Source organism: Carassius carassius, chromosome 27, assembly GCF_963082965.1.
Source record: "Carassius carassius chromosome 27, fCarCar2.1, whole genome shotgun sequence".
NCBI lineage: Eukaryota > Metazoa > Chordata > Actinopteri > Cypriniformes > Cyprinidae > Carassius > Carassius carassius.
The window spans coordinates 21,158,875-21,185,402 of NC_081781.1; the positions used below are offsets into that span (position 1 = coordinate 21,158,875).

Consider the following 26,528-nt stretch of genomic DNA (forward strand, 5'->3'; position numbering starts at 1 on the left):
ATGCAGCCAAAGACAGAACAGTCAGCATGCTTTGCTAGAGCTGGTACACCGTTGTTGCTTGCAAAATCAAAATGAAGGCACCATGGGTGGAAGTTTACAGATTAAGGGGCGGTAATATTATAATGAGATCCCTTGCCATGATGTCACCAGATCTGATTGCTAGTTTTCTCAGATGCCTGCAGAAAAAGGCTTAGCAAAACAAAGTTACTGGGTTAATCTTTTTCATGTTTTCTTGGTTGGTAGATGCACCGGGGACCTGATTATAGCATTGAAAACCTGGAAAAGTCTGATTTTAATGATATGTCAGCTTTAAATTCTATGGTAATCTAATGGGACACTGAATTAATTTTACAATGTAATTTTACTGTAAAATAGTGTACAGTTTTTGGATGTAAACAACATCATATAATCTACCATCAAAAAATGTCAAATGACATAAACAGAATTCCCTGGGAGTGTTGTTTCACTTTTGATAGATTTTCATTGAGATGTACAATATGTCTGTTTATTTTTATTTTTTTATCGGTTATCTACATTAGGGTTTTTATGAAGGCTTAGTTTCTGTCTTGTTTATGGAGTTATATGGAGTATAACAGCAAATTATAGTGTTTGTGTGTGTATGAGATTCTTGATTGTTGGTGGTTTCCTCTGTTGGGAAGAGGTAACATTTGTTATTTTTACAGTTGATCACTAGGTGGGACCATTAACCATTAAGATAGGCCTGTGCAAAAAAAGCTTAGTTTCTGACTTGTATATGAAGCTATATGGAGTATAACAGCATATTATATTGTGTGTATGTGTGTGTGTGTGTGTATGAGAAAGAGAGTGTGAGAGAGACCTTTGCGCACTTACCTTGATGTATTTGAGAAAATCAAAATGTACACCTCAGCTCTCAGAACTACATGGAGTAAACAAAAGTGTACTTATGCACCTGCTGCCTTTTGATGGTGGTGATAAGTATAGACTAATCAAAAACAAAGTACGTGGATTTAAACACTTGCATGCCATCGTGCTGGTCATTTAATGGTGAGAAGAGCAGCAAGCAACACGAGAAAGGGCTTGACTTGTACTGAAGTTTTAGAAATGATTATGTAGCTTGACTCCTCCAGCGAGCTGCAGCTTATTTGAAGTTGGTATTGCATTTTAGTTCATAATACATTATGTTCATAAATTTGATGCAAAGTAGATTTTTTTTACAGGATTTTAAGGTTTTAAACTGGCTTTACCATCAAGAAAAGACGAGCATTTCACACATAGACCATCCGTATTTTTCACCATCAAAAGGCAGCAGGTGCATAAACACACCTCATTTTTTATTGTTTACTCCTGAGAGCTGAGGTGCATATTTGGATTTTTTCAGATACATCAAGGTAAGTGCACAAAGGTCTCTCTCACACCCTCTCTTTCTCTCTCTCTCACATACACACACAAACCCTATAATTTGCTGTTATACTCCCTATAACTCCATATACAAGCCAGAAACTAAGCCTTTTTTTGCACAGGCCTATCTAAAGGGTTAACGGTCCCACCTAGTCTTGCTGGTGATTTTATTCAGGTTTCAGTAAACAAACAGAAAGTTGCGCTATATAACACAGTTGCATAAGCAATACAAGGGGCTCTCCAGAGCACACACGCCCCCATGTCATCAGTCTGTCCCTCTCCCCTGCCTTCTCATTCCCAGGCCTCTTTATGTGGTTCCTCCACACCAGTTACTGGAACGGGACACAGTTGTTTGTCATTTGCATTTGACCCGGTTACCGTTGTGTCTCCTAACTCTCTCTCCAGCTGCAGACCTCGCTAAACTACGCCCCCGCTCGCCACAATTAGTCATGGATTTATATTTTGTGAGTAATCTACTATTTTGTGGAGGGGGGCCAAATGGCAATCTTCACCCGAGATTCAGAGCAGAGATTGAAATATATCTAGATTACTTCTGTCCAAACAAATGCATTGAACATACCCATCCAAGTGCCATAAGTATTATTTTTCCAAAGTTTGCATGCCTATAACTCAAGAGTATTTAGTGAATATTCATCCATGACATTTAATATTTGGGCTTTCATCACTATACATATTCATCTTTCTTCAGAAAAATATTAGTAAAATAAAAAATTTAAGCTGGGGAGATTTTTGGTTTTTGGTTTTTGGTGAAATTTGGTTGATTTGACACGAAACGACCCATATACACTTACCGGTCACTTTATTAGGTACACCTGTTCAATTGCTTTGTAACACAAATTGCTAATCGGCCAATCACATGGCAGCAACTCACTGCATTTAGTCATCTAGATGAGGTGAAAATGACTTGCTGATTTTTAAACCGAGCATCAGAATGGGGAAGAAAGGGGATTTAAGTGACTTTGAACGAGGAATGGTTGTTGGTGTCAGACGGGCTGGTCTGAGTATTTCAAAAACTGCTGATCTACTGGAATTTTCACGATTTCACAACCATCTCTAGGGTTTACAGAAAATGATCTGAAAAAGAGAAAATATCCAGTAAGCGGCAGTTGTGTGGACAAAAATTACTTGTTGATGTCAGAGGTCAGAGGAAAATGGACTGGTTAGAGATGATAGGAAGGCAACAATAACTCAAATAACCACTTGTTACAACCAAGGTATGCAGAATACCATCTCTGAACGCACAACATGTTGAACCCTGAAGCAGATGGGCTACAGCAGCAGAAGACCACACTGGGTGCCGCTCCTGTCAGCTAAGAACAGGAAATGGAGGCTACAATTCGCACAGGGTCACTAAAATTGGACAATAGAAGATTGTCTGATGAGCCTCGATTTCTGCTCCGACATTCAGATGGTAGCTTCAGAAATTGACGAAAAGAATATGAAAGCATGGATCCATCCTGACTTGTCTCAACAGTTCAGGCTGGTGGTGGTGGTGGTGTAAAGGTGTGGGGGATATTTTCATGGCACACTTTGGGCCCATTAGTACCAATTGAGGATCGTTTAAACGCCTCAGCCTACCCGAGTATTGTTGCTGACCGTATCCATCCCTTTATGACTACAGTGTACCCATCTTCTGATGGCTACTTCCAGCAGGATAATGCACCTTGTCACAAAGCTCAAAACATGACAATGAGTTCACTTACTCAAATGGCCTCCACAATCACCAGATCTCAATCCAATAGAGCAGTTTTGGGATCTGGTGGAACAGGAGATTCGCATCATGGATGTGCAGCCAACAAATCTGCAGCAACTGCGTGATGCTATCAAGTCAATATGGACCAAAATCTCAGAGGAATGTTTCCAACACCTTGTTGAATCTATTCCATGAAGTATTAAGGCAGTTCTGAAGTCAAAAGGGAATCCAATTGGGTACTAGCAAGGTAGTTAATACCTTAATGATGGATTTGTTTGTACTCCAATGAAGTTTTGATGAAAAAACTAATTCATCTACATATAGGGTGGCCTTGTCCTGCTCAGTTTTGCTCCAACATAATTGATTACTTTGGTTCATGGAGCTAACTCTGCAGGACAGCAGCCCTCCAAGAGCAGGTTAGGACACCCCTGCTTCAAAGCTACAAAAGTCATTGAGTGAATCTTCTCTTTTTCTGTAGTTGTTTGATTAGCATTATTTACACAGACAGCTGCAGGTTTATTAAACTGCCATCACTTCTAATACATCCGATTTTTCCTGACTGCTGACGTTAGACTAAGACAAAATGTTTACATGAATACTGTGTATGAATGATTGTGTGTGTATTTGTGTCCAGTCTAGACAAAAAAAATGTGCCAACGGCATGTTGCTTAACCACAGGCTGCTGTCTGTTATTTGTGTACAGCTGTCTTTAAATAAGAAAGGGTGAACAAATGGTTCACACACACAAACTTCTGTAAGATTCAATATTAATTTTTAATGTTGAAAATGCCCCACAGCAATCTTACAATGTTGTCATCTTCACCATCTTCTCTGAACATCAGTAGCAACAGCCGCCCAGCTCTGTACAAACACTGTGATCATCCTGCATATAGAACACAGTGAACCTATCAGAATTCATTTTATCTGTAGATCAATAAAATTATAACTCAGTATCATTCAAAAGCTTGTTCTGTATATACAATGTGGGAGATTCAATTGGGGGGGGGGGGGGGTCTATTAATAGTCTTCTGGATTCGTCCTAGTCACTTTCAAGCTTCCTGAGTCGAATTCCTCCAAAGATCTCATTCCAAGTTCCACATCTTTAACTCTGAAAATTTGATCCATCTTCCAGCAAACGGACTTGGATGGCAAAAGAAAAAAAGACAAACAGTAAAAAGGTCAAGTGTAGTCCACCTACATGTTGTTGTCAAGGCCTCCTCACTCCATCCATAGAGCAAGTAAAAACAGTATGGAGATTCTTCTTGGCCCCTGTGGTCTGACCCGAATGAATCCAGTGAAAAACAAACTCCACCAGGTCGGCTTATAAGGCTTCTTGTGGCCTCCGCTTCTGTGGCTTCATAACAGGAAGGCAAAAGCAGCCTGTGCATTAAGAGTCAAACACATCTTCACTTCCCTTGTTTCTCCAGTGTGTTTAAGGATGAGGCAGGTTCATGCGGTCCTCGATCAGCGTGTTGTCAGCGCCCTGCGTTTCTATGCACTGCCGCACTGTGGCCAGCACACCGTTGAGACGGCGGTCGAGCGCTGCGAGATGCAGCTCTGTTAGTACTGGAAACGCGGGATCGTGGGCCATGGCCTGTCGCATCGCTGAACTCAACATTCCACCTTTTAGCAGGTTTAGCCTGTTCCAGGTGGAAACACGGACCCTTTAGGATACAATGAAAAAGAGACAGAAATACCGCATCAAATTGTGTCTGGCTCATTTCAAAAACAAAATGACAGGAAGCAACGAAACCACAGATATTCAATGCACACTTGCATAACGCTGAGCTCGGTTCAACTTTGTCACGTCATTTAATGGACACGGTTTCTCATGACACCTCAAAACGCCACCTCTGATTGAACATGAATGACTTGCGATTGATTTATTGCGTGAAATCACTGTCGGTGTGAGCTGCCTTGAATTCCAACAGTCAGACAGGAAGTCTTAAATGCACATGTACAGTTAAAGCTACATAAGGCTTTTCCTCTGTTAGTCAATCAATATCTCATTAAGGAGGTAATGAGTATGTAGAGAACTAAGGCATTCTGGGAGCTAAAACTACTGAAACATTCCCCAGACATTTGTACTTATGTAAATTAAAGGTCACATAATTAGTACTTCAACAGGTGAAAAAATATGGAAAAAAATATTTTTCCATGATAGTGGAAAAAATGGCTTTTCTTTAAACTAAGAGTCTCTTAAGAGTAATCATTTGAATTGATCAGTTGAATGCATCCTTGCTAAATAAAAGCATTCTCTGATACCATTTCTGACTTCAATTTGTTTATTACAAACTCAATAATTATTATAATATAAATGTAGTACTGGTTGCTCGATAATTTTTTCAAGGTAAATGCAGTTCAAAATGCAAGTAGCTCGGAAACCATGTATATAGGAATTGAAAACAAATAATTTATATTGGAGGAAAGACTACAGCACACCACTGATGGTGTCTTTAATAAAAATTTTACCCTCAAATTTAAAACCTTGACTGACACTCATCCAGGCAAAACCACTCAAAAGCTTGTCGTATAACTGAAGGTCAACAGCATGTCAGTGGTCAGAGTATTTGTTTTAAAATAACAGAATGGGAAGCATTCGTCACCACAGCCAGAAGATGAAGTAAGCCTGAAGTCGGAGACTGCCAGAAGTGTGCCATTTTTAGAAAACCAAAGTGGGATGTAAGAGGAAGTCAAAGTTTACTCGGTGCTTGTGTGTGTACTCACATGCAACACTGATAAAGAGGGGCGAGAATACTCCTCTCGTCCAGACCTGGGTTCCCAAAACTGCAAGAGAAACAACAAAATTTCAAATCGTCTTACACGTGTCAAAAAATCCATCAAACGAAACTCTCTCTTTATCTAAAACTGCTTATTAAATATTTTCTGGTAGAAGCCCAGTTATATATTACTTGGGTCTATCATCTTGTAGGGGATTAGATCTCTAGATTTCTTTCTTTCTACCTTTTGGCGTTGTCCAGAAGGATGAGCATACTGGCTCCTCCATCATCTTGGAAACTCTCATAGTGATGGCGATCTGCATTACCGATGAGGTAATCAAAGATGGCTGTGTCGATAACATCCAGGAGCCGTGGCCCAGCATCGTAAGGAGGCATTTTCTTCACGGCCTCGCAGTAGCTCTCATCATATTCCCACCTGACAAACACACAGGATCACTGATCAACGCGATCAATAAAAACAGATATCCTCTTGAACGTGTTCATCTGTTTACTCCATCGGTTCTGGATTAAGGTATGTTTCTTTTCAGAGTCTCTGAGAAATCTCATTAGCCCCTTTTCATACAGTAATATCAGTAAATTGCAGTGAAATTACCGGGACGACTTGACCGGTAAATAAAAAAATGCACTGCTCCCATAGGCAACGGCATTCCGTCTTTCCACACAACGGTTTCAAATTACCAGTAAATTCTGTGACATCATTAAATGGAATTGACCTCCTAAAATGGTTGCGACTCCTGGTGTTGTGTTTGTAACATGGTCAGTGTTTTTACTAATGTTTTCATTTTTGTGTCAAATGTGAACATGCAGCTTCTTTTGGCCCAGTGACATCGCATTACATGACTTTAAACACAGCTTGGAGTAAAATGTATTGGTAATGTTACAACTTATCATACTGGTAAATTTGCCTTAACAAAATTTACTGGTATTTTTTAAATGGGCCTGTTCAATCATGATCTTTTACTGGCAATTTACCTGGAATTTTCCTGTAAAGTCTTTATATGTGAAAGGGGCTATTCTCACCATGTTCCAGGTGCCAGTTCACCTGGCAGCTGCTTGCAAACAAAAGTACTCTAGTGTTGCATGTGTTTTATGCTGTAAAATTATTAAACGGCCATGAGAAATATTCAAAAATAATGCAATACAGGTGTAATTTTAATTAGGTGTAATTTCTGTATTGCATTAGTTTTTAATATTTCTCATGAGGTAAGAAAACTGATAAAGCAGAAAATCTTCTACTCCTTTAATAGACCTGCTATGACCAACAATTTGTTTTGATTTTTACATGTTCTGTTCAACAAAACGATGAAAAAAAATTAATCACCATTAGTAAAAAGCTAAAGTTACAAAAACGTACTACACCACAGCTGCATGATCAACATCACCATCACTAAACTTCCAACAACTCTTTTAACCTTTAATTAAAATCTACACATTGGAAAGTTTGAGTCTGCAAGCGTGCGTGTATAAACACAATGGGTTAAACAAGTGGACTAGTGGGTAGATAAGTTTAAAGATAAAATTAACCACTTATCAGCAATCACCTTTTTCAAAACCCCTAAAAGCCAACAAAAAATTACAAGTGGGGTATTCCTGATGTGTTTTATGTCACAGAATAAAACATAAAATATCTTAAGCTTGTGTTAACCACAGACCTTATTTTTAGGCTTTTAACCAAAAACCAACTAAAAACCCAATGACTCTGTAACGATGGAACCATAAATGTTAAACACAAACCAACATTTTGAGGTTTTAGGACTCACTCCTGCAGCACTTTGCAAGGATTTTCAGCGCAAGTACAAATTTTGTGCAAACTGCAACCGGAAAACAAGTGCATTTAATACCTGTATTTGCAGAACTGAAAGAGTTTCAGAGAACTTCAGACCAAAATAATACATCCGTTATTACATTTTGAACTGATTAGTAATAGCCAAACTAGTCTTATGTTTCATTAAATGGCTTCTAAAACCAAATGTTTCCAGTAAGGTGACACGAGATAGAGACTATAAGGTTAATGACATGTAAAAGGTTTCATGCATTTCATACAGTTCTATAACATTGATTAGCAGTAAACGGAGGAAATGCCCTCAATACCTTTCAAGAACTCTTCAATCACAGTCAAAAATGAACACTTGCCAAGCACCAAATGAGAGGAAAAAATGGGCACCGGCTTCCAGTTTATTTGTTTGTTATATTTGGGATAATTTATTTCTGCAAGAGAGCCATGCGAACCAGAACACTCCAAACCGGTGTAATGTGTTTTACAGGTATTCTGGAGTATTGTTGTCAAAATCAATACTATGCATATCGATACTGAAATATCTCAAATAGTTTCAATACTCTTTTTTTGCAGTATAAATAACACCAGCCGTGCATTCTCTCTCTCTTCTTATCGCGAGTTCATGCACACCGCAGCGTAATAAGTAGCATTTACATACCTGTTGTAAAAAATAATATTAAAAAAACACATTTAATAACATATTTTATTCCAAACTCGCTGCATAACATCAGTCGAGTGTTTAAAACAACTTCCTTTTGTGATCTGATTTGGCCCATCATAGAAAGAAACCAAATATTTTCAAGCATTCGTTACTGTAAAAGCCTACAAAAGCCTATGACACTTAGCATTGCATTATATTTAGACTTTATTTTTATGATTATAGGCAATGTTTTTAATGAAAATACCTGAGATGTCTAGAATAACAAAGATAAAGTCGTTTGTTTATTGTCTTCATGTTTAACCAGTCAAAGTGGCAGCTTGATGCCTTGGTCCATATTAGGGATTTCCTGCAAAGAATGCTAACTATAACGCTAACAATGTTAGCATCCATTTTTTGCCTTGTGTTTTGCACTATAAACGCTCAAGCTCTTTAAAGTTGGGTGGTTTTTGATTGACTCAATTACTGTCCACCAACTAGGGAAAAAAAGTTCTGAAATTATAGTAATGTTACTGTTCCTCTGTCATTATCAATATAGCTGTGGTGTTTTCTAATAGAATTGGGACGACTAATAAAATGATATAATTAGAGCTATCGTTGTTGGTGTTAAAAGGACTTTGGGGTTCACTCCTTTTGCTCCCTTCTCAATCCAAACTTGGGAGTACCAAAAAAAAAAAAAATCAATCAATTTTTCCAGACAAAGGTGGTGCCTTATACAAACTTTATTTAAGAGTCTTGCCAGATGTGTAAAATTCGAAAATATTTCCAACTGCCTTGCCAGAATTAAGAGCATTTTCCAGATTTCCCAGAATTGTTTACCTTAACATTAATGAGACTGGATATATTCTGCACAATGTAGAAACTCCATGTTTGTTTGTTTTTCTCAGGATAACTGTGGTTACTTCCAATGAATGGTTTTGGTAAGTTCAGCATTTAATAAGGTACAAGCCAAACAGGGGTCCTTTTGAGAGGACCTTTTTCTTTTTTTTACATTTTTTTTTTTACATTTAACATAACTTATTATTTCACTTGTGCATTACTTTTATGTACAAATAAATAATCTCCTGCTCAAAATTATAAACACAAAAAGAAAAGCAGTGTTAGTTTTGGTTTGTCTTTGTAGGCTTGGGAAAAAAATTACACCTCATTTCAGGAAACCTGTCTTATGTGGGAAAACCTGTAAGCAAAAACCCTACAGTCTTAATGCTAAAGTTAATTTTAATCAGCAGTTTCTGTGCCACCCAGCGTGTGAAAAATCCACAGTTGTATTCTGAATGCTGGACCATCCCATCCTTAGCCAACTCAAAGGCCAAGAGTTAGTATTGCTTAGTGAAAGTCCCCACTGACCAACAGTCACTCACACAACGAGCAGGCCAACCACAAACTATCAGGTTGAAACTGCACTGAGCCACTGATGCCAAATAAAGCAACATGTACCTGTACACTCATTCAAGTCAAAGCATGAAAATAACTGGCGGTGGGAGAAAACCTGTGAGAGAGAGAGAGAGAGAGAGAGAGAGAGAGAAAGACCGTTACAATACCTGGCAAGTTTGCCCTCTCGGTATGTCCGTCCCCATGGGTGTCTGTGTTTCTGTAAAGGCCAGACGTCGGGGAGCCACAGGGTAACCGATCCCTCCATCACATCCCCCTCTGCACACGCAGGCTCAGTCTCACGGCAGTAATAACACTTCCCATAGAAACATGTATTATTTCCTACAAGAACAGAGACATTATCATCAATTACCATTATTAAAACCATGTCTGGAAAACTGTGCTTCATGAAAGGATTGTTTTGAAGAGACAAACAGTTGGTTATAAAATCTTTTTATGGAATGAATTATGCTGCAGATCAGCACAGGCTGATCTGAACTCAAAAAATGTTGCTTGATTGATGCAACTGTCCAATAAATACAGATGTAGTAAATATGTTATACTACGGGGCCATTGAAAGCTTGAATCTGATTGGCTGACGAACATTCTGAGGTGTGCAATAATTTTCAGGGAAATGCATGGCTAACGTAGTTCCAGGCAGCTCTCTTGACCACATTACAGTTTCATATCACTTCACATACTGTAGTTAACTGTAATAACGGAAATTAGCATACAGTACCTATAAAGCACACAGGAATTACTGCAATAACACGTGCTCGCACATGCACACTACACAAAGGTGTGATTGGTTGTTTTACAAGCTGTCAAGTGAGCTGTTTTGGGCTAGAAAAATCTCCAAAGTGGACCAGACTTTATGCAGGGAATCATAAGTCTGGATGTGTGAGACATGCTTCATATTTTTTTTATGTCTAGCCACATATACTACAGTATTTAATACAGGCTCAATATTTAAACACATGACTGTGGCTAAGAGAAAAGTACTTTGCCTTGAATATGATAATGATAAATTAATGCAAAGCGAAGCCTTTCAGTTTCTACTATGGCCTCAAAAGTGGTATTGTGATTTATCAAACTGGATTTGTATCTTATGTACTACTGAAATATAATGGCACCAGCAGATATGGACTGCAGAACAATTTTCCAAACAAGAAACATCTTTTTTGTATCAGAAATGTAAGTAGTGGATTCAGATTAGGGAGGGAAAATGAGAGAATGTGACAGAAAAGGAATAGAGAGGGATCATCTGAAAAGACAGAACGCATAATAGAAGACTGTCTGGGTGAAACTGACCGTGCATCAGGAAAGTGCTCAACAGTTGATCTGTAGCTACTGGCTTAATCTCAGTACGCAGATTCATAATCCTCCCCACCACCAGGGGTGCTCTTCTAAAACCTAGGATCCTGCAGGAAGAGATTGAGAAGCTCATGACAACAATATACACCTGGTTATCAACACAGCTATGAATGTTTAGATTAATATTACATTATCATATGCAGTGCATGTGCGATATGTGCCTATAAAATACAATGTATCTCTGTCTTAGTTAGACTTTTGCTGAATGCAGCACACTCTCAATAAAGAACTGCTCAAGATACCCAAGGGGCTTCTGAGTTTTCTAACAATGTGTTAAGCAAGTTAAAGTAAAGCAAGGTAATTATCACCCTAAAACACTGCCCACGGTTGGAGAAATGCACAGTTGATTTGTTCTAATCGTGCAGCCCTAATGTGTGTAAGTCTGTTTCTGTTTGCACATTACCTGTCCAAGTGGAAAGCAGCAATTTCTGCATTATGCCGATCGTACCCTGCGTACGGCTCTCCTTCAACCACATAATCTCTAGTGTACCTAACAACGAGACAATGAAGAAGATAAAAACACAAGATAGGCAAACAGTAATTGAGAGAAAACCAGAAGATGACACAAAGATGAATGTAAAAGCATCCATGCCCTAATGAATTCAGGTGAAATATAAAAGAAAGTGGTCAAAGCTGGCAGGCAATTGTACACCAATGTTAGTTTTTGTTTTAACCGGCTGCGGCATGATTTTTCTAGTCTCTTGGTTTCAATATGTGGTGTTCCGTTGTGTGAACAGGCCTGAATGTTTTTTTTTTTTCATTGGTCCAAATGACAGAATACTGAACTTCAGATATGTTTTGACTGGCTGTGATTGTGTGGTGTCACACAGTATTTTCACATTTAGTGTGGATACTGTATAAGAGGAATGAGCTTAACTAGTCAATCCACTCCTGACATAAATGCACCCACACTGCTTCCTTGTTCCTTAAACAGCAGGATGCAGTCAGCAAATATAAGATTATTTGAGTATTCCAACATAAACCGATACCTTGACTGAATCCAACACACACAACGCCCACTTAATGCAAGACCCGTTTTTCAACACAGACTGTCGTGGGTTCAGCTTATGTAAAATTCTATATATAAGACCACATATAAGAAAGTGACTATTACAGCCAAAGAAAACATGATGAGTTTGCTGCTCAGAAATCTGAAATAACATTTTTCAATACAAAATCAAGTTGTTATTGAGATTGAGAGTATTGCAAAAAAAAAAAGTTTTTACTGCTAATTGAATTAGATTTATGCTTTCACATCATTTTGAAACTACTAACACTGCAGATTATCTTAAGAAAAAACTACCTAAAAGGCTATATTATACTTTACTTCTTAATCTTGTTATTGCGAAGTGCAAACCTCAAGCATTAGACACTAGCATGCCATTCCACTCAAAAAGTCTGACTTTTGAACCTCCACTTAGAATGGAACACAATATAATGTGATTCGGATGTTTGGAACCAAAATGTTCAGTGCAGGTGTATTGACAAAGTTCAGTGTGGATGTGAAGCCATCAGAGATCAGGTGTGGAGATGAAGGACACCAGGAGAGCTTCCTCACTTATCTAAAGTCTCTGTAGATCCATGATTACTCTAATAGGCTCAGATAAGAGCAGACAGCTGAACTCACCTCAAATAATGACTGATCAGCTTTGTGTCTTAAGTGCACACAAGCTATTTTATTCCAGAAATATTCTGGTAACACTTTACAGTTAGGGATTGTTAACATCACTATTATTTCATGACACCTAATGCATTAAAAGGGATAGTTCACTCAAAAATTAAAACTGAAATGAAAATTACTCGCCCTCATGTCGTTCCAAACCTAAGTTCTTTGTTCGGAACTCAACTATATTTTTGATAAAATCCGAGAGCTCTCTCACCCAGCATTGACAGCAACACGACTGACACATTCAAGGTCCAGAAAGGTAGTAAGGACATTGTTAAAACAGTCCATGTGACATCAGTGGTTCAACCGAAAACAATAATAACAACTTTATTCAACAATTCTTCACTTCCATGTCTTCAGGAGAGTACGCATGTAGAACACGTATGCGCTGTGCCTTGTTTACGAGCAGAGGAAAGCACACGCATGCGTCCCGATACTCTCCATAATGGCAGCGGACGCTGATGTGGAAGAGAAGAATTACCAAATGAAGTTGTTATTTTATATGCGCACAAAAATAATTCTTGTAACTTCATAAAATAATTGATGTCACATGGACTAATTTAATGAGGTCCTTACTACCTTTCTGGGCCTTGAACTTGTCAGTCGTGTTGCTGTCTCTCAGATTTTAATTTAATTTAATTTAATGTTCCGAAGATGAACGAAGGTGTTAAAGGTTTGGAACGACATGAGGGTGAGTAATTAATGACATCCACACAATCCACAAACAACATTTCTTGATATAGGTTCATATTAATTCATCAAAAAAGTATATATATTTGTTTATTTTAAATTAATGTTTGTGTACATGAACTTATAATTTCATGTTAGGTAACACAACTTGATATCTGAATACACTGTTTGGCAAGCTACACCACGGATGCATTAAATTGATCTGCAAAGATATTTAAAGTGTTACAAATTATTTCTATTTTAAGCATCGCAGTTTCCACAAAAATATTAATCGGCACAACTGCTTTCAACTTTGATAATAGAAGTGTTTCTTAAGCAGCAAATCAGCAAAGCAGTGTAGAATATATATATATAACTAGTTTAATAAATGCTGTAAAAGCTTCTTTTTTTCATTGTTAGTTTTTGATACCAAATGTTTCTAACTAATGTTAACAAACTGAACCTCATTAACAATATCCTAAACCAGACAAATTGAAAACATTAAGAACATTCGAGAAAAGTCCTTATGCATCAGTAAGCCCTCCAGCTCAATTAGTTATTAATAGTTTGTCACATTTTGAATATAGCTTCCTCTTTGTATTATTGTTTGTTTGTGTATTGTTTTCCTATTACTATTATGCTCTTTTTTTGCTCCACACCGTCATGCACAATCAGGTCTCTAAAAAGCACTGTATTAATAAAAATGATTATTATTACATTTCTTATTCATTCATTTGTTTTTCCATTTCAGTCACCGGCTTTTTCGTTCTCTAACTCACTCACTCACTCTTCCCCTCACTCTCCCTCTTTCTAAATCACTCACTCCTTTTATTTTAACCTCATTCACATTCTCATTACTTTCTCTCTCTTTCGTTTTCCATCTTAATCATCTCTCTCTTTACCTCTTGGGTTTGAATACCACTTTCTGTCCTCCGTCGAGCACTAGGAGGGCTTTAAGCTGGGTGCCTTTATATCCCACATCAGCCCTCTCCACACGAGCGGTGGAAAGGGCGTTCAGCACAGCGGCAAGCTCGGGCGTTTCGTCTGGGTACACCTCCCGTGGACCCACCCACTGGGCGGCCACTTCCCAGGGCGACTGCAGGGTGTGCGTGAGGCGAGCGCCCTTGGCCAGGGCCAGGCTGTTCTCCATCTTGCGAAAGGCCCGCAGGTCGCGGCGGCTGGCGGCCGATCCCTCCCCTCCATCCAGCAGGAAGACCTTGGCCAGGCCGAGGAGAAAGAGCACAGCACACAGCACCACCACACGCTGCTTCAGCTTCATCACCTTCCACAGCCAGACGCCCACCGGCGGCCCACCACGCCTGAGTCTGCCCGGAGACACGCACCTACGCCTGGGGCATGGCACTGCCCGCTGTCTGACCAACACCACCACCGGTCAGGCAAACCACCACACCGGACGACACTTCCTGTGAGAAGAGAGATGGCTATCATTTTAAAGGAATAGATTCAAATAAGTTGGACACTTTCTTAGTCTGAGTCCATGCAACATGAATTTGTTGAATTCATCAAAACTGATTTGGAGAAATCAGTCTTTTATATTACTTGTTCACAAATGGATCCTCTGCAGTGAATGGGTGCCGTCAGAATGAGAGACCAAACAGCTGATAAAAACATCACAATAATCCACAAGTATTCCACACCACTCAAATCCAGCAACTGATGTCTCGTGAAATAAAAAGCTCTGTTTAGTAAGAAATAAAACCATCATTATATACTTTTAACTGTTGCTTCACGCTAAAATACTTAAATAAATGCTTCCTGTGTCCATTATATTGCTTACTACAGTATAAAAAAGACACCTTGTCTGAATCAGTATATAAACATGCACAGTTCAAGCACCATTTATAAGTAAAAACAGTCAAAAATGTCTATGAGAGTGAACAACAGAGGATGAACTGTTTCACTGGAGGAAGTGTAATTATAGATTACAGAGTTAAAACGTCTAAATGAAAGATTTGTTTCTAACAAACATGAAGCTTTTCAAGTCACAGGACATTAACTGGTAAACTGGAGTCATGTGGATTATTGTGATGTTTTTATCAGCTGTTTGGACTCTCATTCTGACGGCACCCATTCAAGATCCATTGGTGGACAAAGTGACGTAATGCTACATTTCGGTGAAGAAACTAACTCATCTATATCTTGGATAGGCTGAGAGTAAATTTTGGGGTGAACTATTGCTTTAAAGCACATTTTTTGACTCAGAACAGATCCACCATTTATATTGTTCTGTATGACTGCCGTGAGTCAACACGGACAGACATGATGCGGACAGACATAGAATTAAATCAGGACACTTCAAATAAGAGCACTCACTGATGCACGAGAGCTTCCTCAGTTATATAAGACGCTCCTGGATGTGTCTGTGTTCGTGGCAATCTCGCACACACGCCAACTCAAATCCTTCGAATATATGATTAAGAGTCCAGGATGGTGGGGTGTGGAGGATGGGCGGACACCTGTCTGCTCAGGTGTGTCTGGTCTGTTACTGACTGGGCGAGTCTGGTTTCTGTGACACAATCTTGAACTTCCTGAAGTAGAAAAAAGACAATAAGCATACAAAGCTTCTGGCACATGAATCATTCCGGGTGGGGGAAATCATTCTAGATCTGATTGTTTTATTCAAAAACACATTTGAAAATACAATGATTTGAATACATCTCTTCTCAGATGAGCATATTTTTAACATCTGGATTAAAATTTCCTTTTGATATTTTTTTTTGTGGGGGAAATAATTCAAAAACATCAAGGTGATAAAGCTGTCCTGATATCATAATAAAGAAAACACATGAAAAGAACGAGATTCTTAAAAAGAAAAACTGTATTAAATAGGGACAGGCAAATAAATATGCATAATCTTTTAATAAAATATTCCGACAGATTTATTAATATTTAAAAATATTACAAATAATGTAATGTGGTGAGGCTTCCCAGAAACAATATTTATGCTTTAGTTAAGAACTTGACACATGTAAGATTTTTTTTTCTATTCTATAAATTAATTTTATCAAAAATACAGTATATTAAACATTACTAATAATATTATTTAAAATAACTTTTTCTATTTTGATATACTTTAAAATACTATTTATTCCTGTGATGGCAAAGCTGAATTTTGTGATGCTTTATTTTTCTTTTTTTTTTTAAATGTTTTTTTCACAATTTAATGCATCCTTGCTAAAAAATAAAAATAAATAAAAAAACAATGAAATACTACTGTGATGTATTGTACTCTAAATGGCTCACATTCAAGGGCATCTTAGACTAACACTCTATCTTATAACAACAAAAAGAGGCCACAATTGCATTTCAGTATATATTAAAGATTTATTCAAAGTCAAACATAAACCCAAAGATGGAAAGCTTCAAAACGTTTAGCTCCACTGCACACAAAAGGAAAAACTCAACAAATGCCAGCCATCAATATGCTCAGCCTCGAACACATGCAACATTCCTGATGGATCACAGGATTTACACTACAGTGAAAGAGCCGTCCAAGCAGCAGCAGCAGCAGAGTCTCGGCTCAAACTCAGCACTTCCTGATCTCAGCCTGGGGCTTCTCTGAGTCTGAGAGCGCTGCCACTCCAAAGACTTCTACTAAACACAACACATACACGTTCACTACTGTGCTGTGCTCTCTTATGTATAGTATGTGGGATGAGCCCACTCCTGACAAAGGAATAAAGGAAGACTTTTTGGCAGACATCCACAAAATACACTGCTTTGATTATAGAACATTACATGAGAATTTTTTTTCTAATGCTATATTGATCTGCATCAATAATCTCTGGTGCCTTTATGAAGAGCAAAAATAGACATGACAAGCGCTCATCCGGGGCTCAATAGAACGGATGATGTTACTAATCTTACATTTGTTTATTATGTGCATGCACTTCTATGCATTGCAAGCATATAAATGGGTTTAGTGGGACGCATTGAATGTTGTTGTTGTGAATGCCGTTTATTTAAATACGTCACCAAGGTCAAGTTATCTGTATTGGAGTTTCATTATAGCTGTATAATCTCCAGCTATTATTGCAGTTAGGCTTCTTGAATTGGTTTGGTCAAGCGGTATTCCAAGAATGCCATTATTTAGTCTAACTCGACACTTCACTGGACTTCTGAAGCAGAGTATGTTAGAAGAAAGAGGTGAAAGATGAGATCTCAAATGTTGGTCTCTTTTGCTCGCCTAGGCTGAATTTATTTGATCAAATATACAGTAAAACATCAATTTCAAACAACTGTTTTCTATTATAATATATTTTACAATGCAATTTATTTCTGTGATGCAAAGCTGGATTTTCAGTAACATGACTCCACTCTTCAGTGTTACATGATCCTTCACATATCACATATTGCTTTATTCAACATCAAGAAGATCAAGCCCTTTCTTTCGGAACATGCTGCACAACTCCTTGTTCTGCTCTTGTTCTGTCCAGGCTGGACTATTGCAATGCTCTCTTGGCAGGTCTTCCAGCCGATTCTATCAAACCTTTACAATTAATTCAGAACGCGGCAGCAAGATTAATTTTTAATGAGCCAAAAAGAATACACGTCACACCTCTGTTTATCAATTTGCACTGGCTTCCAATAGCTGCTCACATAAAATTCAAGGCATTAATGTTTGCCTACAAAACTCCCACTGGCTCTGCACCCATTTACCTAAATTTGTTACTTCAGACTTATGTGCCCTCTAGAAGCTTGCGTTCTGCAAGTGAACGTCGCTTGATTGTGCCATCCCAAAGAAGCACAAAGTCACTTTTACGGACTTTTAAATTAAATGTCCCCTCCTGGTGGAATGACCTCCCCAACTCAATCCGGACAGCTGAGTCCTTAGCCATCTTCAAGAATCGGCTTAAAACACATCTCTTCCATCTTTATTTGACCCTCTAACTTTAACACTCACTATTCTAATTATATTCTTTAAAAAAAATCTAACTACCTTTCTAATATTTTTGTATTCTATTTTCATTAATTATGCAATTGTATGTGTGTGTGTGTATGTGTAAAGACCTCTAACACTAGCTTGCTCTATTCTTTTTTTTTATTCTATCTGTTTTCTTTATATTATATTATTTAAAATCCTCATCTGTAAGTCGCTTTGGATAAAAGTGTCTGCTAAATGAATGAATAAATGTAAATCACAAATTCGTATTAGAAATTTTTTATTATTATTATCAAAGCTGAAATCAGTGGTGTTGCTTATGTTTTTATGGATTTTTTTTATATAGATCCTTTCCGAAGAATGATGACTCGTCCCTACAGCTCCAAAACAATTATTATTTTTTTTTTAAATAATGCACATTTACAATACTATATTTTGTATTATATTACCTTGGCATTAAATTGCAGTAAACAAGTTAACACTGCTGCGTGCGTCAGTGTTTCTAATACAATGACTGAGGGAGCGACAACAAAATCCTTCTCCTTTCTAACAACAAGTAATCAATCTGCCTCAGATTTTCCTCTTTTAGAAAGTCATAGAAACACTATCTTGTTTCCCCCCTTTATCTCTTGCTATTAGAGTAAATGGAATTCACAAATGATATCCGACTTTTATTACATTCACCAAACTATGCTGATTTCCGCTTCTGAGAACCCTGGAGGTCAATCCAATGGTCCAGCTTCTGTCTAAAAGCACAGGACTCCAGAGATCTCACATCTCTCATGAGGAGCACAGAGCACACAAACTCTGGAAATATTCTCTATATCATCTCCCAGAGAAGAGCAGTCACAAATGAGATGTCTATTATCCATGCACGAAGCTCTGATTCACACAACAGCCTTCGATCTCTGCAGATATTGCGTTTTAGCCAGGCGCTCGGTCTCTCCTCATCAGATCAGACACATGCAGGTGAGAAAGTGTACATTCATCATGAGACTGGGTGGACCGCCTGCAGCATATCCTGGCCACGCAGGCACTAATACACAATCAGCCATTCATATCAACTCCAGCTACACACGAACACACATGTATCACACCTACTACACAAACAGGTTCAAGCGATACATACAAAAAGAACAGCTTTTACATTTAAGACGGTCAGTAAGGCGCCGCTGGACTAAACCGCTGCTGTCAAACGTTTAAACACACCTAATACTGATTTTTATTACATTTACTCAAACATAAGAAACCAGTTGATATAACGGCTAAAAATTAACAGTGAAAGAGTGTCAAATCGAGCTCTCCCGCCATTCTGTGTATTTTATAAGCGAGAGCGCTAACGACGGTTAGCCCAGCTAGTTCACAATTCCCTCGTTTTCTTCATATTATGGCGATAAAATAACCACGGATATAACCCAACGACACAGTTAGGTGCTCACCGTAGGTGTACTTCTATATATGAGTGTCTGCAGTTGCTGTTAGTGAGTTGAAGTCGTAGTTTTTAGTCACAGCATATCCGCACGGCTAAGAGGCTAACAGTGAAACCGTGACATTTAAAGACATCGACTCACCCTTGCGCTACTAACGAAACATTTCGACAGAAAAACCCCAACGCGTTCGACATACGTTTATCGACAATATCCAGCCGCTTGTAGGTCAGCCTCCATTCATTACTGCTGCTGGCTGTGTTTGTGTGTGTGAGTCTCTGTGGCTCTTCCTGACTGACTAAACACACACACAAACGCACACACGCACACACGGACTGACACGCGAGCACAAACCTTCCGCTTGTGTGGGGCATATAGGAGAATTAAACATAATGGCAATTACAAAACTATCGGCATCGTGAGACGTTTTTCCCCAGTAAAAATTCCGGTAGATCTTTCAAATGTCACAAATTTCGAACAAACGCAATAACATTTCTATAGGATAGTCCAATACATATTTAACTCACATTGCACAGAATAGTTGGTATAGCCTATATTAAATCTTATATATTGTATATATTATAGTACAGTTACACAGATTTTCTTCTTGTCTCTTAACGCTGGTGAACAGCAGGGGGAAGTATCACACCGTTACTTTCTAACGTCCAGAATAATAACATCGGTATAAAGTTACTGAGAAAAAAGGTAACACTTAACTTTAAAGTTTCTTTGTAACACGTTGCATGTACTTACTATAGTAATAACTCAGAACGATTACAGGGGTTACATCTAAATATTTTCACACACCTACAGATTTGAGTGATTTCTTTCCCAAATTGTGTGACAGTAATCAGTGTGGAGTGCTACTGTAATGTTAAACCTGCCTGCTTTAAATGATTCACAGTTGAAAACCTTCGTTAGAAATCTAAAAAAATAAAATAAAATGTACTTAATTTACATTTCTTTAATAAAGTAAATGAGATAAATACACTACTTGTTATATTTTAAACAGGGTAACTTGTATTTTCTAACCAATTCCTTTTCCAAATGTAACCGACCAGTTTTGGTTTTTATTGACTTCTGTTATATAAAGAAGAAAAAGAAAACAAACAGACATAACTTGATATTTTTAATTAGAATTTTTGGTTAAACCACTCCTTTAAAAGTATAATTTACCCAAAATATGACAATTTTATAATAATTTACAAAAACCTATTTAGTGAAGCCCTTTTTGTGTAAAATGTAGCTTTTTCACAACAAAGGATTTCAAAAACATTCTGTCCTCCGTTTGTATATTCCTTGAACAGTAGTTTGCTGTACAGTACACTGTACATGCAGCTAAAAATACCCACCGGAAGACAAAGGATCACACATTTAAAAGTGGAGCAGCACATCTAGAGGCAGAGATTCAGAAGAATCACTTATTTTACTTCAACAGTAGAGACTACCGAATTGTACCACTAGCTTAGGTGTGCAAGCACACGCATATTGATGTTCAGAATGTATTGTATACAGTGTGCAACAATACATATTAGTAATATGGTACATCATTGTCACATGACCTCAGTGTTACATGCTTAATTAGAAAAAGTAAAAACTATATTAACACTGATCTAAGAGATATTAAAACTCCTGATGATTTCTTTTGTGGGCTGCCTTGTTTACATTCATATGCAATTGTGAAAGAAGCTGCATCCTCAGCCAAAAGAAGACACGGGGACCACTGGATTAAAAAACATACAACCAAAAGTGTTTATTAGTTTAGTCCTGTCTGGAACCCAGGAGCACATCTCTCAGGTCAAAGGTCATAGCTACCCTGGGTCATGGGTCCCAGCCGGTGTGGGGTCAGTCGGGGAGGTTATAAGGTGAGTGGGAGCAGGTGACACAGGATGGCACAGAGTGACACACACACACACACACACACAAATTCATTTCTTAAACAACTCAATACAAATCTGTATCATTCCGTTGCAATACACCACTACATAAAACAAGTGATGCGGTGAGATGATGAGAAGTCCATCTGTCAATATCATGTGTGTGTGTATCATATCATATGCATTGTACATATAAAGACACTGAAACTGAATAGTACAAAGTATGTTGGAGATACAGAGAATCTCATTGAAAAGACTGAACATAACACATTAACTCTAAAGGAAAAAAGACAAACCAGCAACAACAAAAATAGCATTTATCATTACTGTAGTTAAGGGGGGAAAAAATCCATCATGAGCAATTTCATTCATCACTGCTATTTCATTATTGTTCACAGAGACAGAGACAGAGAGAGAGAGAGAGAGAGAGAGAGAATGTAGTGTGAAATAATAAACAACTGGAACAAAAACAATCCAGAAAAGGTCCAAAAATGCATTAGATAACAGAGGCAGCTTAATCACATTTCCCACCGTTCTTCTGTCTCCATTTATTAACCATAGACAGTTTCTTGCTCTAACTATTCCATGACGTCAACCCTCATCCGAACCTTTTAGAGGAATAAACCTAGAAAATGCCACAGAACCAACATTATCATAATTTACTTTGGTCCAAGTTTCTGCTGGAAAAGACTGGAGACTTGACAAGAAGCATAACTCATTTCAGTAAAAACTCTGGCGTGATGTTCCCCCACGTTTGTTAAGAAAGATTCCCATTTCAACAACTTTCTCATTTAATTCTTGGTGCCAAGTTCATGTGGTTGGTCAAGATCTCTGCCTGTGCTTTCACAACAGCTCCAAAACGACAATCCAGCCTCACGGGACTTTCACAGCTTGAACCAAAATAACATTCATGTTCATTTATCATATAAACACTTTGTCGACAGTGTTTTTCGGGTGTCTCATTTCGCTGATTGACTCCCATAGTTTTTTCCCCCTCATCTTGTATGTGGCAGAGCTTCAAATAGCTTTTTTTTTTTTTTACAACCTAAAGTGCTCATACCTGATATTAAAGGCTCAGAACAATACAAACGCATGTAAACGAAAACTACCCCGGATCAGCTAACCTGTCACAACCAGCATTTCTCAAACATCTCGATATTGCCTGTGTGGGACACCCCGTTTCCTATGAAGTCCTCCCTTTTAGGTTAAAGATACCTTACGAAAATATTGTTTTAAGAAGACAAGCAATGCAAGTTGGCCAGTTTCCCATCCACGACCTCAGCATCCAAACATCTCCACTCAAATCCCACAAAAAAACACCACAAAAGGAATGGCGATAACTTGTTATTGAAGTCAGGTGGAGTATAAACCAGTTGCCAACTCCTCCATTATATTTTATTCATGTCAATTTAGTTGAAAAAAAAAAAAACCCACCACAGCATCTCAACACTCTGGAAGAAGTTTCTTGCAATCATCATCCAAGCAAAGTTGTATCTTCCCATTAAAAAAAAAAAACTTTGACATTCCACACAACTGGAAACAGTAGGGCTGAGCCTGGACAAACACAGAAGAACAGAAGGATCTACAGAAATCGAAAGATAAAGACAGACCCATCTAATTGAATGTCTTAAAAGACATTCTGATCCGTTACACCTCAAACGCTAGTCATTGTCGGCTAAGCTCAGAACTAACATCTCTTGTTCCCAATAGAAACCGATACAGCTGTTTTGTTGAACGTTTATGGCTCAACGAGAAGAAAACATCACACTAATGCCAAGTCGAGGTGGTGCTACTTTCAAAATGTAAATGTCAAAATCGTACATAACTTGTTAACGTAACAGACAATCAAAATAGTCTAGACAAGTGCAACTATCCCAGTAATACTGAAATAAAATAATAAAATAAAACCACATTAAAGCAAAAGACATAAAAATAGCAGTGATACAAAGAAAACGCAAGCAGTGCCTTATCTCCTGCTCCGATTCTCACCATTCACACAATTCCATTGGAAAACCACGGATAGGGGAAAGAAACCTAAATACAACATTCACAGCTTGAAAAGTGTGTTTATGAAGGTGTGTCCTCATAGACAACTCAAAGAGCTCAAACAAACGGATCTTTTACTGTTTGACTGAACCTGTGTAAACCGGTGTGCTTATTGCAGATGCTTAGAAGTTTTCAGAGTCTTACCATAAAGGAGTGGCTTCAAACATCTTGTTGTTCCTGCTTAATGAGCTCTTCCATTCTCAATCTTTTCTTTCTACACACCCTGGGTTTGAACATCTTGGGAACATGCCTTCAAGCAAAACAAACATGTTTGTGTGTGTGTTTGTGTTGATATGAGCTCAAAAGAAGGTTGGAGAATTCATAAAAGAGCACAGAAGTCGAATAGAAACATTCAGAAGATAAAGAGTTTCTCTGCATCTGGAATTCGTCGAGTATCGGAGCCCTTTCTGGTTGCGTTTTAATAAATGAGGGACTTCCATTTGCTGCAGCTGAACCTGTTTGTGGAAAATCTTGTGTCCTGCTTGCATTAGCCTAACTCAAGTGTGTGAAGACGCATTCAACATCTTGTGCAGAGCTGGAGAGTTTCCTGGGTGGGCTTAGTGTGATTAGATTTACAACCATAAAACTCAAGCAACAGACAAGGTAAAGAAGGTGTAAACGAACGCCAGAGGTCCATGAAGAGTCCTTCAAGAAGAGCCCAAGAAGAATCCAAGTTCCTCACTTGCTGGGAATCAGATGGAAGATGCAGGAAGTGTAAATAAAATGTAAAAGGAAGAAGGAATCAGGTCCTTTCAGGTCAAACCAGCGGAGGGGACACCATTGCTCTCACATCGCTCTCTCTCTCTCTCTCTCTCTCTCTCTCTCTCACACACAAACACACACTCTGCTTGTTAAGGCAGTGGTGCTCGAGGAGTTTGCTGTGGGGTTCAGGCTGGGTGATGGCAGTGGAAAAGCTCCAACGCACACAAAACACGAGTCATTTGCTCTTTTATTCGTCTCTGGCCTCTCCTCCTTCATATTCCTCTGCTCTCCTGTCATCCAGGAGCCGCTCATGAGCTCTCCATGTGTTTGATTCGCCCTGCTCTCACTCATTCGAAAGACATTAGATTTGCTGGGACCTGAAATGGAAAAAGAGAAAGTGACAATGACAGAATCTGAAAGGGATATGCATGATTTCACAAGATCCTGTACTGTTTTATAATTAATCATGATATAATTAATGAAGTGTTTGAGTGAGATCAAAATATGCACCAGCTAGTTTTGGCAAATGTATAAAATGTATACATATAATATTTCAGGTCTGGCAGGGATTGTCGGTGGGGGGAGTGGATGTCCACCGCTCTCTTCCACCCTCAATATCACGACTGAGGTGAGACCCTTGAGCAAGGCACCGGACCCCCAACTGCTCCCCGGGTGAAGCAGCATTGGCTGCCCACTGCTCCATGTGTGTGTGTACACGGTGTGTGTGTGCACTTGGTTGGGTTAAATGCAGAGCACAAATTCTGAGTATGGTTCACCATACTTGGCCACACGTCACGTCTTTTCCTTCCTTTTCTATAGGCTCATATTTAAAAATCCATAATAATAATTCAAACTTTTCAAAAATTCAAAAATTTCAAACTAGCTTCTCCAACACTGCACTTGAAGGAAGCGTCTAGTAAAAATCAAGCACTAGAGGGCAGTGTCATTGCTCAGTTCAGTGGAGACCTGAACACCTGCTGAGGGAACATGATTTTGAAGGTCAGTCTGACCCATGTACTTGGAAACAAGAAGTTTCAAAATGCCATTAAGAGAAATGCTTTGGATTTAATAGATCCCACAGAAACAGTCTGTGATTTGCTGCTTCAAAGCAGAAGGTTAAAGCAAAATGTTCCCACATTTATTGAACCCAAAGGATTTCAACATTATAGCATCTCCTGAGAAACAATTACCGTAACATCTATAATTTAGCTTAGAAATGCAGCCTTTGCATGGAAACGCTCTGAACATTCACATCAACGGCATTGAATGGTTTATATGGTGCATTTTCTCTACAAAGAACACTGAGATAAAAACACAGCTGAAATAAATCAAAACACACACACACACACACTCACTCACCTGTTGCCTGTTGCTTTGACAAGCTGCACTCAAGTGTTTGAACCACAGCAGAGCGTTCATTCTGTTCCCTGCCTGGAACTTATATGAGTTTCCTGTTGGCACACACACACACACACACACACACACACACACACAAAGAGTAATTGCAGAAATTTGCATATTATCATATAATAATTTTCAGTACAAACTGAACCAAAGGTTTTGTAACAGGTTTTATTTCAGTGATGGGTCATGTCTCTTTGATCAAAACTTGTGATTGGTTGCTGTCTGAGTACAAGGCTTGTGATTGGCTGTCTCACCATGCTCAGAGTCAGTCAGCAGGAAGACGTCGGGATGCTCCGGGTCATCTGCCATCATGGCCATTAAGCCCAAAACAGAAACAGTTTTGCTGGCAGTAGACTTGAACTGTGAAAAATAGTCAAAATATTAAAATGCTTTTAGAATTATATATATATATATAAATTCAATATAAACATCTGAATAAAAAATTATAATAATGGCACTGCAATTTGTACAGAATTTAAATTAATTGTTATTATTATTTGTATTAAAACTGATCACTGCAGTCAAAGTATCAAATGCTTCTAATCTAATTTTTATTTAATATAAACGTTTTTTTTTTTTTTAAGAAATATATTTATATTGAAAAATTATTGTTACTACTAATACTAAGCAAGTAGTTGAGTGTGTATAAACATGTGTTAGCGTATGTGTATTGGACAGTGACATGTGCGTCTCATTAACAACGATAATGTGTGATAGCTGATGATGTCATCCATCTCATTGTCCAATGACTGCAAACAGCTGTCTGAAAAATGAAGCCTGATGATCAGCCATCCTTCCTGGCTCCAGTATCTCTTCCTC

The 26,528-nt window shown here is 38.3% G+C and overlaps 2 protein-coding genes across 6 annotated transcripts in view; both read right to left on the reverse strand.

The window, feature by feature from the left end:
• Nucleotides 1-3,844: 3,844 nt before the first annotated feature.
• Nucleotides 3,845-20,020, reverse strand: fam20b (FAM20B glycosaminoglycan xylosylkinase). 4 transcript variants are annotated; one of them, XM_059513121.1, is made up of 9 exons: nt 19,880-20,020; nt 15,685-15,899; nt 14,253-14,774; nt 11,419-11,505; nt 10,953-11,062; nt 9,812-9,983; nt 6,059-6,250; nt 5,822-5,881; nt 3,845-4,758 (listed from the first exon to the last, which is right to left on the reverse strand). In XM_059513121.1, the coding sequence occupies exons 3-9, from the start codon at nt 14,627-14,629 to the stop codon at nt 4,527-4,529; spliced, it is 1,230 nt and encodes a 409-aa protein (XP_059369104.1). In that variant the 5' UTR covers nt 14,630-14,774; nt 15,685-15,899; nt 19,880-20,020; the 3' UTR covers nt 3,845-4,526. The 4 variants fall into 4 exon arrangements, with proteins under 4 accessions (XP_059369104.1, XP_059369103.1, XP_059369105.1 ...); XM_059513120.1 differs by having other exon boundaries at nt 19,825-20,007; XM_059513122.1 differs by lacking the exon at nt 19,880-20,020 and adding an exon at nt 19,704-19,824.
• Nucleotides 20,021-24,535: 4,515 nt separating this feature from the next.
• ralgps2 (Ral GEF with PH domain and SH3 binding motif 2) overlaps nt 24,536-26,528 on the reverse strand; it is a 76,566-nt gene continuing 74,573 nt past the window's right edge. For both annotated transcript variants that reach the window (XM_059513119.1, XM_059513118.1), the window contains 3 exons: nt 25,964-26,069; nt 25,665-25,756; nt 24,536-24,682 (listed from right to left, as the gene is read on the reverse strand). In XM_059513119.1, coding sequence (XP_059369102.1) covers nt 24,653-24,682; nt 25,665-25,756; nt 25,964-26,069 — 228 coding nt within the window. In that variant the 3' untranslated portion in view covers nt 24,536-24,652. The remainder of the gene's footprint in view (nt 24,683-25,664; nt 25,757-25,963; nt 26,070-26,528) is intronic.

What these genes read in the sequence shown, in the direction of transcription:
- fam20b (XM_059513121.1), bottom strand. Translation starts at nt 14,629, where the DNA reads ATGAAGCTGAAGCAGCGTGTGGTGGTGCTGTGTGCTGTGCTCTTTCTC. An exon ending in CGAGAGGGCAAACTTGCCAG is followed by an intron (nt 6,251 to 9,811) that starts GTATTGTAACGG and finishes TGTGTTTGTCAG; the next exon opens with GTGGGAATATGATGAGAGCT. An exon ending in CTTCTGGACAACGCCAAAAG is followed by an intron (nt 5,882 to 6,058) that starts GTAGAAAGAAAG and finishes TTTCTCTTGCAG; the next exon opens with TTTTGGGAACCCAGGTCTGG.